Source organism: Eublepharis macularius, chromosome 4 (assembly GCF_028583425.1).
Source record: "Eublepharis macularius isolate TG4126 chromosome 4, MPM_Emac_v1.0, whole genome shotgun sequence".
Classification (NCBI taxonomy): Eukaryota; Metazoa; Chordata; class Lepidosauria; order Squamata; family Eublepharidae; genus Eublepharis; species Eublepharis macularius.
This window is the reverse complement of record NC_072793.1, coordinates 99,984,537-99,998,586: the sequence shown is the minus strand read 5'-3', so window position 1 is coordinate 99,998,586 and position 14,050 is coordinate 99,984,537. Positions and strand designations below refer to the sequence as shown.

The 14,050-nt window shown below is 42.5% G+C and overlaps 1 protein-coding gene across 1 annotated transcript in view; it reads right to left on the bottom strand.

The window, feature by feature from the left end:
- Positions 1 to 14,050, bottom strand: part of DOCK3 (dedicator of cytokinesis 3) — a 566,279-nt gene that overhangs the window by 267,378 nt on the left and 284,851 nt on the right. Inside the window, exon 17 of the mRNA XM_054976377.1 lies at positions 3,194 to 3,356. Within this exon, the coding sequence (XP_054832352.1) occupies positions 3,194 to 3,356 (163 nt within the window). The remainder of the gene's footprint in view (positions 1 to 3,193; positions 3,357 to 14,050) is intronic.

Sequence of the window (14,050 nt, the reverse complement as noted above, 5' to 3'; positions counted from 1 at the left end):
AAGGAGGAGCCGGAGGGGGGGGGGGAGGAGGAGGAGGAGAGCACCGCAACAGCGGTTGCACAGAGAGAATTGCGTCCGGGACCTAGAAGGGGGAGGAAAGTTTAATCAGAATTTGAAATGTTTATTCTCTGTATGATTAACCACTCCATCATTATTCTATGGAGCTATTTTTGTATTATGACAGTATGAAGGGAAACATTGAAGTGTAGTGTTTAGTGTTTGTAGTTCATTCCCCCCCCCTTTTCTTTTTCCACCCCCATTTGTCCCTTCCCTCTCCCCTTTTCTTGTGATAGTCTGGTGTAGTGTTTTGTAGTTATGAAAATAAAAAAATTTATAAAAAAAAAAAAAAAAGAACAATGTTGTTTAAAGACAACAACATTGATTGAACAATGTTGTTTAAAAACAACAATGTTATTTTTTCAATTAAAAATACAATCCACCTTGAGTCCAGTGAGAAAGGTGGACTGTAAATGAAAATAAATAAACAAACATTACAGCTATGGTGAACTGTTCACAAGTACTTGTTGTCCGGGGTCAGCAGCCCAGCCCCCGGACTTGCTGACAGACAGCGGCAGGGGGCAGCCGGGAGACAGCAGTTCAACCGCTCTGTCTGGCAAACAGAGCCAGAACCTGCCTACTCCAGGGGGAAGGGGCGAAAGGCCAAAGCCTCAGAAGGCTGGAGGGAGCAGGGAGAAGCCAGCTAGCCCCACCCCCCATGGGGAAGAGAGGGGGCTAAGCAGGACAGAGGAAAAGGGCCAAGGCAAGGGGAATAGGGACACAGCAACAGCCCAAACAGAGCCCTTACCTTCCAAGGAGGAGAAGCAGCCACTACAGCCCAGAGCCACACCCTGGCTAGAGGACAGCAGCCTGGCTCAGGAGATGCTAGGAGCCAAGCCCCTCCAGGTGGAGCTGCCACAGGCATTCTGGGGGAGGAGATGGGTAGTCCCGCCCGGCATCAATGAACAGGCAGCTCCTTGCGAGCAAGGCCAGGCAGGCTCAGCAGCACAGAAGCCGGCTGGGGCAGCTCCTCGTGAGCAAGGCCAGACAGGCTCAGCAGCACAGAAGCTGGCTGGGGCAGCTCCTCGTGAGCAAGGCCAAGGAGACCTCAGCTGGGGATGGCTCGCATTCAACCCCACCCTGCCAGCAAGGCAAGGAAGCCAAGAAGGGATTAGTGGTAGGAGGGAAACACCTGAGGGAAGGCACAGCTGGGCCAAGTCAGGAGAGGGCACAAGCCTAGAAGGAGGGCGGGGCGGGGAAAGGAAGCCCTATATAAGGTGGCTAGGAAGAGCCCTGAGGTGGTGGGTGTGAGTGAGGAGTGATGATGTGGAGTGAGAGCAGTAGGATGCAAGGGTGGAGGCTTGGAGGAGAGTTCTGGAAGGAGGAGGTGAAGGAGGATGCAGAGGGTAAGCAGGCCAGGTTGAGCAGGCCAGCGAGTGGACTGAGAGGGAGTCTGGGTGAGGTATACCGCCCCTCCTTCCACAGAGCAGGGTCCTGCAGAGTCCCTGGCCCCCCTGTGATGTCAGGAGCAGACCGCCCAGTGCTACGCCCAGCGGCAGCTGTGGCAAGCCCTGACACTTGTCTTTTCACACCTCGTAACTTACATCACCTCATCAACATCCATAAACTGGATTACATCCCTGTCTTGCAAATTAGGGTCTAACTACACATATTATACATTTCCAAGATTTGTCCCAGGGTCAGGTCAATGGACATGGTTTGAGAGTTCTGTGTATACATGGACCCAATTCATATCAGGACTTTGGTGCATAGGGAAAAAGCCTTCAGCCTTCCCTCCCAGTCAATTTTCTTAACATGAAATGGTCCTAGGGAACTACTATTTGTCCTCTTGGGGAAACTTAATATGTATCATAAGCAACATGTTAAGCTTTCCAAAATTGCAAATAGCAGCTCCCTAGGGCTATTTCAGGTCAGGAAAATGTTGCAGAGAAAAAGGCTGAAGCCTGTTCTCCCTATGTGCCATGGTCCCAATATGAATTAGGCCTGTGTGTGCCTGGGAAGCATGCAGCTCACAGATCACAACTTTCAAGCTGACCTGGGCACTAGACTCAGGAGAAGTATAATGTATAGTCAGGCCCTCAGTCTTTTCTTTCTCATTCTCACAGTGCCTGCCTTAATTTCACCTTTGTCTGTCTAGTCTCATTTATTAATGCATCAACCAAATTATTTTTAAATGTCTATTTGTGCATATATGCTTACACACTATGTGTAACACAACTCCCTTCCCTCCGAGCAATCCTTTAGAGTCTCATGTTCCTTGTTGTTATATTTGATGTTTGCATAGGTATACAAAGAACATCAAACACAAAAAATATATTATATGCTATTATTTGAATGGGGATGGTTGTTTAAAGAGATGGCATGCGCAGAAGAGGCCACTAGAGACTAGAAGTGAACTATGTCCACAACATTTGTATCTGAGGAAGAGAGCTCTGACTCTTGAAAGCTTATATTCTGTTTCTAAGGTGCCACTGAATACAAATCCTGGTATGACCACAAAACACAGCATTATTAGTCCTAAATTAACTCCTATCACATTTCAGGACAATATGAAAGCATTCTTTGATGGCTGTACTCACTTTTTGCTAGAATAACCAACATGTCTGTCATCAATGAATTTGGACTATGTTCTACATTCAGAGAAACAAAGGTTCAAGCATTCAAAAGATCTCTAACTTCTGAATGCATTTAAGGAAAACCACAGAGTTTACAACAAACTCATATATAAATCTACAGAAAGAGAAAATAGCATTACGAATGTACTCCCTGTATTTTCCTTAATCAGTAATAACTGCTACCTCTAATTTATTAATCTATTCATATAAATAACTATTAAGTAATTCACATTATTTCTGACAAAAAGAAAAGGTCAGAGACTTTCAGTGGCAGCCAGAAGAAAAATATAATTTATGCTGACTTCCAGTTGCACTAGCCCTTGATGAGTCAGTGCACACAGGATTCGATTTTGCCAAACTATTAAAACTACCCAAAATGGTCACTTTGCTGAAAGTTGTTGCAGCTAGAAATCAGTAAGTTGGCTTTTACTACAGCTGCCTTGGGCAGAAACAGTCACAAAAACAGATCCTGACAATTACGTGTTTTCACCTGCTTCTCTCAATATTTGAAAGATATGTAAATCAGATCTCTTGCAAACACAGATGAAAATTACACTCACTGGAGCAATGCCTGAACTCAAAACGGAGGTGAGAACCACGGAATCTGTCTATGGGAATAGGCAGCTTGATGACTTCTCCCCAACGAGGGCTATTACTGTGATAAAGGACAAAGGAATGATATACACTTCTACATGGCTCTCCTGAGCCCAAGCTGATACAGTCCTAGAGAGAAAAAGAAAAAGAACACAAAGTAAGAACGAAATCATATCAAAACATTACAGAAAATGCACATAATGTTGAGGAAGTCTCATGCAAAGGATGCAGAAAAATTATTTTATAAGAACAATCCATACCTTCTGAAGTGTATGGAATGATCACCTGGATTAGGTGCATCTTGCCTTGGAGCCCCCCAGCTATTTTGGATATCAAGTGAAAATTCTCTCAAGCTTTTTGTTTATTTGGTTTATTTTGGCTGAGTTGATTTTTTCATTGGCAGTTATCTTGCATTGTATATACTTTTTAATTTGTTGTGTGTGATTTAATTAGTTTTATATTTATTTTATTTTTATTTATTTAAAATTTGTATTCTGCCCTCCCCGTGAGCAGGCTCAGGGCGGATAACAACATATTAAAAATACAATTAAAAATACAATTAAAAATTCATGTTCATTAAAAACAACACATTTAAACAGGATGGTGGACAGCCTTCACAGGGAGGGTTTTATACACCCCTTTTTTCCAGGCTGGTGGAGGCCCAGCCTTAGCCATATGCCTGCTGGAACAACTCTGTCTTGCAGGCCCGGCAAAAAGATAGTAGGTCCTGCCGGGCCCTGATTTCAGCAGACAGAGTGTTCCACCAGGTGGGAGCCAGGACCGAAAAGGCCCTGGCTCTAGTTGAGGCTAGGCAGGCCTTCTTGGGGCCAGGGACCACCAACAGATCGTAATCGACTATATCGAATGCTGCTGACAGATCCAATAATATCAGCAGCACTGAGCCGCCTCGATCCAGATGTCTACGAAGATCGTCTGTGAGGGCGACCAGCAACGTCTCCATCCCATGTCCCAGACAGAACCTGGACTGGAAGGGATCTAGGGCTGAGACATCCTTCAGGAAGCCCTGCAGCTGTTCTACCACCGCCTGCTCAATCACCTTTCCCAGAAACGGGAGGTTTGAAACCGGGCGGTATACCATATACACCTCAGAAGATGTAAGTAAGAGACTGTACAACAATTCTTAAAAAACAGATAACAAGAGTAGGAGCCACAAGGAGTCACAGGGGAAGGGAAACTCCATCCCCTAGCTGGCCCCCACTTCCTACTCTCATACTCTATATAATCACTTGGTTTCCCAGTCCTTCTCACCCATGAGATCATCCATTTTCTACCTGTCCTCTGTTCAACCAACAGGTCAATTTACCCCCTCTTTTTGACTGTTCTTTTTCATTTTGTGTTTATGCAGTGCTTCAAATGTGCAGATTTTGCAGGTTCATTGGGGCAGGTTAACGCCCTATATTTTGGTGACAACTTTTAATATTTTTCTGGACACCTGATGATTACCACAGTTGCTCAGAAACATATAGCCTCACCCTGGGTACCCACCCTTGAAGATAATATTCTCTTGGCAAACAAAGTCAGGGATTAATTAGGATCTTGAAAATAAAGAGTCAGGAGAAGACAGCAATAAAGGATATATGATTCATTTTAGTTTGTTTTGGGCCTTCAGTACAGATAAGGAGTGTATGCTAATAGTGGCATTTAAGTAAGATGTTCTAAATCTTTCTTGAAGTTATTCTTTAGTTCAGTTTTTGAATTAGGCAAGCTGTTTTTAAGTTATACCTATTTTCAGACATCAAGAACGTATTAATGCACTACACTAAACTTCTTAATATTTTTGGATTCTTTAAGCACTTGCTATTTGGACCTCTTTAAGTGAAACTGTGGCATTCTTAGAACATGACGTTCTAAATCTTTAATTAGTAGTAAGAAAAAACTTCCAAGTGAATAATTAACACCCCAAAATAACACAGCAACTGACTTACCACTCTGAATTACTATAATGTAACAGGACTTTTTCAACATTTAACTTAAGTAACGAAAAAGGAACAAAAGCCATATTTAAGTGTCATGCAAGGCTCATAAATTTTCATTTGTACTAGGAGATAACTAATTAAGAACCAAGAATAGCTTTCATGAGAAAAAGGGTTTAGAGAAAGAAGCTTTGTCAACTACACAGCCTCCAATTACACATCAATTGCTACAAAAATCCCATTAACCTGGATATCAAATTCCAACTCAAAAGTAAATTCTTGCAGTCTTTCAAAAACTAGAAAAAGGGAGTAGTTTTCTACAACATAAGGACTTTACCACTGCCAAGGCTTTATTTCTCATAACAGCTTGTTTTCAGCTGAAATAGAAATGACATCCAAAGAAGTTTTAGGAATACTGCAGGAGTGGGGGTTGAGCTGAGAAGTCAATAGCTGAGTTATGCGTGACCCAAGGCATGAGAAGTTTTAAAGGTTAAACTATTACCTTAATATGGACTCAGAAGCAGACAGCAAGCCAGAACAGCTGACATAACATTGCTGAATATGATCATCCCTACCCACTCACCCCATAATTTTGGAGGCATGCAGCAATTTAATTGCATTAGTTGAAATTTCTGGACAGACCAACATCAAATACCATCTGAAGATAGTTCTTCAGAGTCTCAGGAAAAGAAAGGTCCTTCTTAACTACCAAATACCCTTCAGCTGAAGAGGCTGAGGACTGAACTAAGGCTTACTGCATGCAAATATGCCTCTTTTTGTGTCCAGAAAGGGGCAGAAAATTCATAATAAAAGAAGTGGGGGACCTCAAAAGGACTTGAGGGAGGCATCTCATTTTCCCTTCCCTCATGTCCTCTTTCTCCTTCCCACCCACCCACTTTTGTATGCCCCCATCTTCACCTCCCTACCCCTGGCAACCTCTCCCCTATGGCCCAGTTGCATGGCGCTGGCTGAGCCAGGCACAATTGCATGGTAGAGAATCTGCAAGGACTTCTGGAGAGTCCACTTTTCTCTGTATCCCTTTACCCACACCATTTCCTCTTTCCCTTCTCTTGGCAGCTTCCATATGCTCACCTTTTCCTATGTCCTTTTGTCCTTAATAATAATAATAATATTTGATTTATATACCACCCTTCAGGAAAACTTAATGACCACTCAGAGCAGTTTACAATGTATGTTGTTATTATCCCCACAACAAACACCCTGTGAGGTGGGTGTGGCTGAGAGAGCTCTTAGAAGATGTGACTGACCCAAGGTCACCCAGCTGGCTTCAAGTGGAGGAGTGGGGAATCAAACCCGGTTCTCCAGATTAGAGTCCCGTGCTCTTAACCGCTACACCAAACTGGCTCTCAGACCCACTAATCTTTTACCTGTCCCTCATCTTCATATATATTTATTAACTTACTTCTTTTACACACTGCCTTTCTCCACAATGGAGACCCAAAGCAGCTTACATCATTCTCCTTGCCTCCACTTCATATTATCCTCACAACAACCTTAAGAGGTGTCTAGGAGTATATGACTGGATCAAAGTCACCCAATAAACTTACACCGTAGAGTGGTGATTCTGGGTCTCCCACATCCTGCTCTGAAACTCTAACCACTACACTACCCTGGCTTTTTTGGGAAGGGGGTACTGTTGAAGAGTAGCAAGCAGCCAGGCCTGAGTGAGTCATCCAATTCATGTCGTATCAAGTTGTCTGGTGGTTGCTTCTGGGTCTGACCTCAATAAGTCCTCCCTCAAAGGCCTAAACAGCACTGGAAAGGGCCCCTTCCTCTTCTCCTGCCTTTTACTGATGGAAACCAAGCCTGGAATATGTTTTGGTTGCCTAGCTACAGCCACTGAGGGCATCTGATTCTTAAAGCTACATGGGCGCCTTTTATCATTTTTGGAGTTTTATACCCACCCCATATATATGAGCATTTTTTCAGCTGTGTAGGAAGATCTGTCAACTCATGGCTCCAGTCTTCAGATTTAAACATCCACAGATCAGGGCCACTTGGTTATTAGTATAAAAGATGCTCCCTTGGTCACATATAGATAAAAAGATGGGCTGGATCCAGGATCATGCCCAAGCTCTGAACCTGCCTCTAAGAGGAATCACAACCCATTAATCACAGGCAATTCTGTCATCTCTGAAGCCCATGTGTTCCCTATCTACATTTCTGATATTTGGATTCTTCTTTAATCTTCTTCTTTAATCTTCATCCATTCATAGTTTTAGAACACTGGATCAGAACAGAGACAACAGCTCCAGATACTTGGTCAAAGAAATATAAAGCTGAATGTTATATTATCAACATATTGATAATACCCAACACCAAAGCTATGGAAGAGCTCTTCAAATAGATTTTGAAAAGCACTGGTACAAGCATTGAGCATTGCAGAGCACCATATACCAAGGCTTGACCATGAGGGTGAGCCAACATCTCCAATGTGAACAAATAGATATGAGTAAAACTAGAGGATAGCTAGCCCAACCAGACACTGTTTAGTATGGTCTGCAATATCAAAACTGCCATGAAGTCCAACCAGGTGAGAAAGAATGTATTACTCTTCCTGGTCTTGAAATGAAATTAAAATGAAAACTTTTGAAGTGCACACCCCTATTTGACACTCCTGGTACAGTTGCTTTGGGTCTGATTATAACCAAGCTGGACTGTATCTTAGCAGTTGCCTTGCTGAAAGGCAAATTTTTTTCATGCATATTCCCAAGTGCCTCTGAGAATTATAGAAAGGAAGGCCCTTCTCATAGAGGCTAAACTCCTGAGTGAAAATGGGATCCCCTAGAGAAAATCACTACTGAACAACTTAGGGATTCCTTTATCTTCTCAAACCAGGAATGATCCTGTAAATGCAGAAATAATGCTTAACAGTGGTTAAGCAGCACTAAATATGAAACAAAGTACCAGAGAATTCCTAACAATTGGCTGGAGTGTGAGGGAGGCATCCACATCGATTAATATGTGTATGGGAGTGGAGCCAAGTAGGGTGCCCACCAACAGATTCCTTGTGCTGGTCCACTAGAGTAATGATTTGAGGAGGAAGGTATTTGGGAATTCCCTGCATTTTGCAGGAGGTTGGACTCAGTGACCCTAGAGATCCCTTCCAACCCAGTGATTCTATGATTCTATGATTTTAAGACAAGAGAAGTTTTGCAATCCTATCCCGGGGAAGGCCAGACCCAGTGTAGATTCCAGAACTGCCCCTATACAGGTTGCCCACTGCTGTAGATTAAGGGTGGACTTTTCTAGTTTGACCTTAAGACCTAATTCATTGAGAATGGTCAGAATGAGAGGAATTTGGTGAGTAAGGGTGTTCTGGATGACTCTGGCCAGGTTTGATTCAAATACAGCCATGCACTAGTGTCTAGTTAGCTTTCCTGTATCAAATCATTTAACTCCTGGCAAAAGGTACACAAATAATATAATTATGGAGTCTCTGCTTCCACTTTAAGCTTTTATTATTACAAAATAATTATTCGGCATTCTTGATATTAACTCAATCAACAGAAAATCATACCAACCTTTATAACGACATAGTTCATTAGAGTAGAGCAATTACAGAAGTTCAAAAAAGTATCTCACCCAAAGATACGAAGGTCACAGTCAAGGCGCCCCTCCAAAAAGGAAGCTCACGATTAGTTTAAATTGTCATATTTATAGGATTGCAGAACCTTTTCTTAATGATAGTTGCTTCAGTGACTCAAATTCTTAGCTAACTATTATGTTATGATTTCATACACCAAACAAGATTGTTTATATTTGAAATATCTTCTTGAAACATATAACAGTAGTTCATTCTTGCTACTTTTTTGTTAATAGAGTCTATGTAGAGTTAGTGATTACAAGTTTCTCATACATCTGAGTATCTTTTGGCCCTCCACCAATGTAACTATTTTTAAATATTGTTACCAGCCTCTCTGAAGTTAGACATTTCTGTCATTCTCAGATACCCCTGCACCTGGGCCATAGTACATTGTATGCATTAGTATGAGTTAAATGGCTCTTCTAATTTACACATGGCAATACAACTGTATAACTCTATTGTTTTATGCTCCTCTCTGAAGCTGTTTTATTCTAAGTCTCTAGATTCTTTGTGGCCTATCTAGTTATGGGGCCAGGCTAGCTCTGCTTCTGTATGCATAGGTGTATTGAACAACTTTCTTGGTCATACCCAGCAATTGTTTCTCTACAGTTCTAGGGGAACCCATGACAAGAGTCTCTTTGGATTGAGCCACAATTAGCCAGTCATCGAGATATGGGAAGAATATGCAATCATTTTCTCTGAGGTGACTTACTACTACTGCCATGACTTTTGTGAACACTCAGGAGCTAAAAAGAGCCAGAAAGGGAGAACGGTGTATTGGTACCTTCCAAACCCCGCACTGGGAATGAAGAAATTTTTGAAATCTGCATTTATTGAAACGTGAAAATAAGCATCTCTTAAATCCACAGTAGTGAACCAAGCATGATCTTTTAATAACAATATAATATCTCTCAGGGACAACATACTAAACTTTTTTGAAACTATAAAATGGTTTTAAAAACAGATGTTTAGAATAGGGTGGGAGGCTCCCAACTTCTTGTTTATTATGAAATAACAGGCAAAAATTCCATCAGAAGAGGTGGATGGTATCTCTTCTATGCCTCTTTGCAGAGCAGGGAGTCTACTTCTGCTAGAAGAAGGGGAAGGGGTAGGAAGATGCAACAAGTGTAGAATATTTGGAGGGATTCTCTTGAACTTCAGACAGTAACCCTGACTGATGATAGATAGAACTCATGGTTCTTGAGTAATGGGCTTCCAGGCCTGGAAGTAGAGAAAAAGGTTGCCTGAGAGAGAGGAGGCAAGGCATTCTGCTTATTAGGCCCAGACTTGTCCTTAGGAGAGTGAGAGCCATTTTTAGGTTTACTTCTGAAATATCTCCTGTGAGACTGAAAGGAAGCAGAGGGAGGAGTGATGGGGTTGTCAAGAGCCACACCTACAATATCTGATGTGATTGGAATAGGGATGAGAAAGAACCCTATGTCTAAGAGGGTTAGGGTAAAGCAGTGTTATGCCTAGTGAGTGAGATGTCACTCTGTCACAAGAGCCTTATCAGTAGTGAAGGAAAGAAGGCAAGAACCTTTGAAAGGTAAGTCCTCTACCCTCATCCTATGGGGAGAGCCAAGAGTTGTGGTTCTGGGTCAGGAATGCCATCTTACAACGATGGCAGAAGCTATAGCACTAGATGTACAATCTGCCACATGTCTGGTGGTATTGATTTGTTGCTTAGAAACCTTCAAAGCTTCCCCTTGAAAAAATTTAGCTAGCCTGCTTTGGAATGAGATCTAGATGGGCACCTATTTTTTCCCAAAGGAAAAGCTGATAACGTGACATAATGGCCTCAAAGTTATCAATACAGAAGGCCAAAGCTAAGGACACATACATGTTGCAACCCATTATGTCATGCTTCCTACCCTCTTTATCAAGGGGTGCTGAAAGACCTGAACCCTTTGAGAGGCCTTGATTCTGAAAGGTTTCAGTATCAATGGCACTGGCAGGAGGGTGAGTGAAAACCCCACCCCCTTGCCTAGCCAGGTATATGTTATTACACTTCTTTGGCATAGCAGGTGTTGAAGTAGGCCTGTCCCAAACATCTTTGGCCACATCAAGCATGCCTTGCATGATAGGAAACACAACAGGTCCCACAGTCTTGGAATGGAGGACTCGAAACACCAGATCTGAAGATACTGGAGCAGAGCAATTGACCTCTATCTCTAGCGACCTTGCCATTTTCACTATCTGTTCAGGGTGCATGCAGAGGTCCTCGCTGGGTGAAACAGTAGACTTCTTGGTGACTACCTCAGGTGGAGATGGTTCAGACTGTAGATCGGAAAAGATGTTGGAGTCATCATAGCACTGGCTGGATGGTTCTAGTGGCAGTTCATGGGTGGTTACGGCCTCAGATGCAGAAAGTGAAACTGTGGAGGGCTTCGATCTATGTCTCAGTTCCAAGTAAGAAGACATACAAGGATCTGATAATAATAATGAAAAGGAGGATAGAGGTAGGGGGATCCTTCATATCCATAACCATAATAGTGATGGTAAGGAGAAGCATGTGGTGAGTACTGGATGATGGCGCTTTTGAGGGTGCAACCACTCTATCCAGTTACTGAGATTGGTCAATACTGAGGACTCCTTTTGAGCACCAAAGGTGAGATTTGGAGATGGAGACAGTGGTAAAATGGCCTCAGGGATCTCACCTTCAGATAGCAAAGTTGGTGAGGCAGATTTTTATCTCAGAGTCAGGATTGCATTCTAGGAACTGTGAGTGGATCCAAAGAGCACACTGGATCTAAAGAAGAGTTCTTTTGTGCTCTGTTGAAATTCTTGAGATGTTTCATTTTTGTCTTTTTTGCAGTCACTTCTGATTGACTGCAAGATGGAACCAATGAAAGTGTTAAAGGAGCTGCAGCATCTTTGGAACCTGTCTCAGGCATTGGAGCCATAGGAGGATCAATGCAGCCTGTTCAAGGCATTGTGGTTCCTTATCATTGGCTGCTGGTTCCAATGGAACGGAGTCTTTGAGGACTGACTTCCAAAGTGCAGCCTTAAGCCAGGATGGCCTTTCATAGCATGCTTTTGGAATGAGACGCACCTCAAGGTGTTGTGCATCTCACCCAAGGAAGACAGGCATTTCTCATGGCCATCTGACTGGGCCATCTTTGTCCTGCAACAGAGCACCTCCGATACCATGGAACCACAGACTGCAATTCACATTCAGGAAGACTGGTATTGAGGGACAAAAGTTTAAAATGTCCTTCTTCAGAGCCAGCAAAAGAAGAACTGAGGGAGGGAGTCACTTCCCTGCCCCTTTATAAACATGCCTGGGGGGCGGGGGTAGAAAGCATGCAAAAAGGATGGGGAGCGTCTCCTGCTTTTAGAAGCTGGATGACCTGCACATGTGCAGTTCTCAAGTGGGATTGCTCAGAAGCAACAATGACAAACTAATTTTAGCTAGGTATTCTCTGACCAACTCTTTATCAGTCTTGAGCTGCAATCTTATAATCTCATCATTCATACAACTTTTGCTAAGTTGGATACAATTCCCCTTTAAGATAGGACAGAGGGAAAATAGAGGAATTTAGCAGTTCCACCTTCTCTTTGTGACCCTTTAACATTTCATCATTCTTGCTGAGTAAGGTTTCTACTGTTTCCTTCCTTTCTTTGAACATACCTGAAAAAAGCTCTTTTTGTTAGCATCCCTTGCCAACCTCAACTCATTGGAGCTTTAGCTATCCTGATACTGACCAAACTTGCCTAAGCTACTCTCATCTCATCTGTCCCTAGTGACCTATCCCTCTTCCAAATTCTGAGCTCACTGAAGATGCAAAGGGATAAATGGAGACAACTTTGTGCCAACCTTCCCACTTTCTCCCTTTCCCTGACTTTCCCTACAGAATACAACCCAGTTTAAAATGTGAACAAAAAAAGAAAGGATAATTTGAGTAGAGATACTACAGCTCAGCACAAAGCTCCTCTTAGATATAGCATTAGTGCAGGATGTCATTAGATAGAAAACAAATGGAAGAGCTTTTTGTTAGATCATAACAATGGAATTGGAGATTTTCCTTACTAATATCACTTTGCAAATATTTCATAGATCCACTACAGCAACTATTGTGATCATTTAATCTAAGGGATGATTTAAATATGTATTTTTGCACATGACATATTGTGCTTCTATCTCATTGAAACTTGCTAGATAGTATCTGTTTTAAATGTATACAAGTTTTTTCATGCTTCTTCTATTTTATTCTTCTTTTTACAATGTCAGTTGTTGGCAGATAGAGAAAGTTTTCTGCCCTCTTATTCTAAAAGTATTTGGACAAGAGGAAAGATGAGACACTGTCATTTTGAGGCACTGTTTTGTACATGGAAAAGTAACAATGCCAAACATGCTGAAACCCTTGTTGCAGAAAAGGAATGAGAGATAAGGAAGTAAGGGAATTACTTGCAGAAGGAGCGCTATTAGCGTGGAACCTGTGCACTGATGGTGGCAAGTTGGGTGAGGGCATGGTGCAAGTTCATCTGATTGCCTATTAATATTTGGATGGTGTATGGGGGGTGGGGGGGAGAGAGATGTAGTAGTTCTCATCACCTGCTCAACCCCTGACCCATCCAGAAAGATGTGAATTGAAATGCTCTTGTTCCCTCTGATTCAACCTTGATGTTTCTTATAGGGATGTACAGCAAAAAAAATTTCGTATAATTCAGATCCAGATATCATGAATACCATAAATATTCAATATTCCAGGTGTGACGGACAGGACTGGCTCTGGCACTGCCTCTCCTGAGAGAGAGCCAACAGGAGCAGGTGGAATGCTGGGCCAATCAGAGTGCGTTGAAGGGGAAAGAGGACTTCAGAGAGACTGAGGGAAAGAAAGGGTTTGAGATGCTGCTCAGAGAGGCAGCAGAAAGTTTGCTAACAGTTACTCTGTTTTGTTACTTTGAACCCTTCCTGTTTAACCCCAGTAATTTTGTTAGTTTAAAATCCATTCACTCCTATGTTCCTTCATGTAAATAAAGTTTTTTTTTTATTTTGGTTAACCCTGGATGCTCTGAAGTTGTTGGCTGAGAGGAAAGGAAAAAGATTCCAACCAACACCCCCCCCACACACACACACATGCATGATCTGGTCACATTAAATGGGCCTAGTGTAAATGGTGGTAGCGTATATATAAGGAAAGTGACTTTTGAGTTCCCTTTACTGTAATAGCCCTGGGTTGTAGCTGAGTGAGGGGAGGTACATAGAGGGAACTGGCTGCCTGTCTGGTGGAGTGTCTGCACGAGGAAAGAGGGGACCCTATGAAGATTTGGGTCAGGGC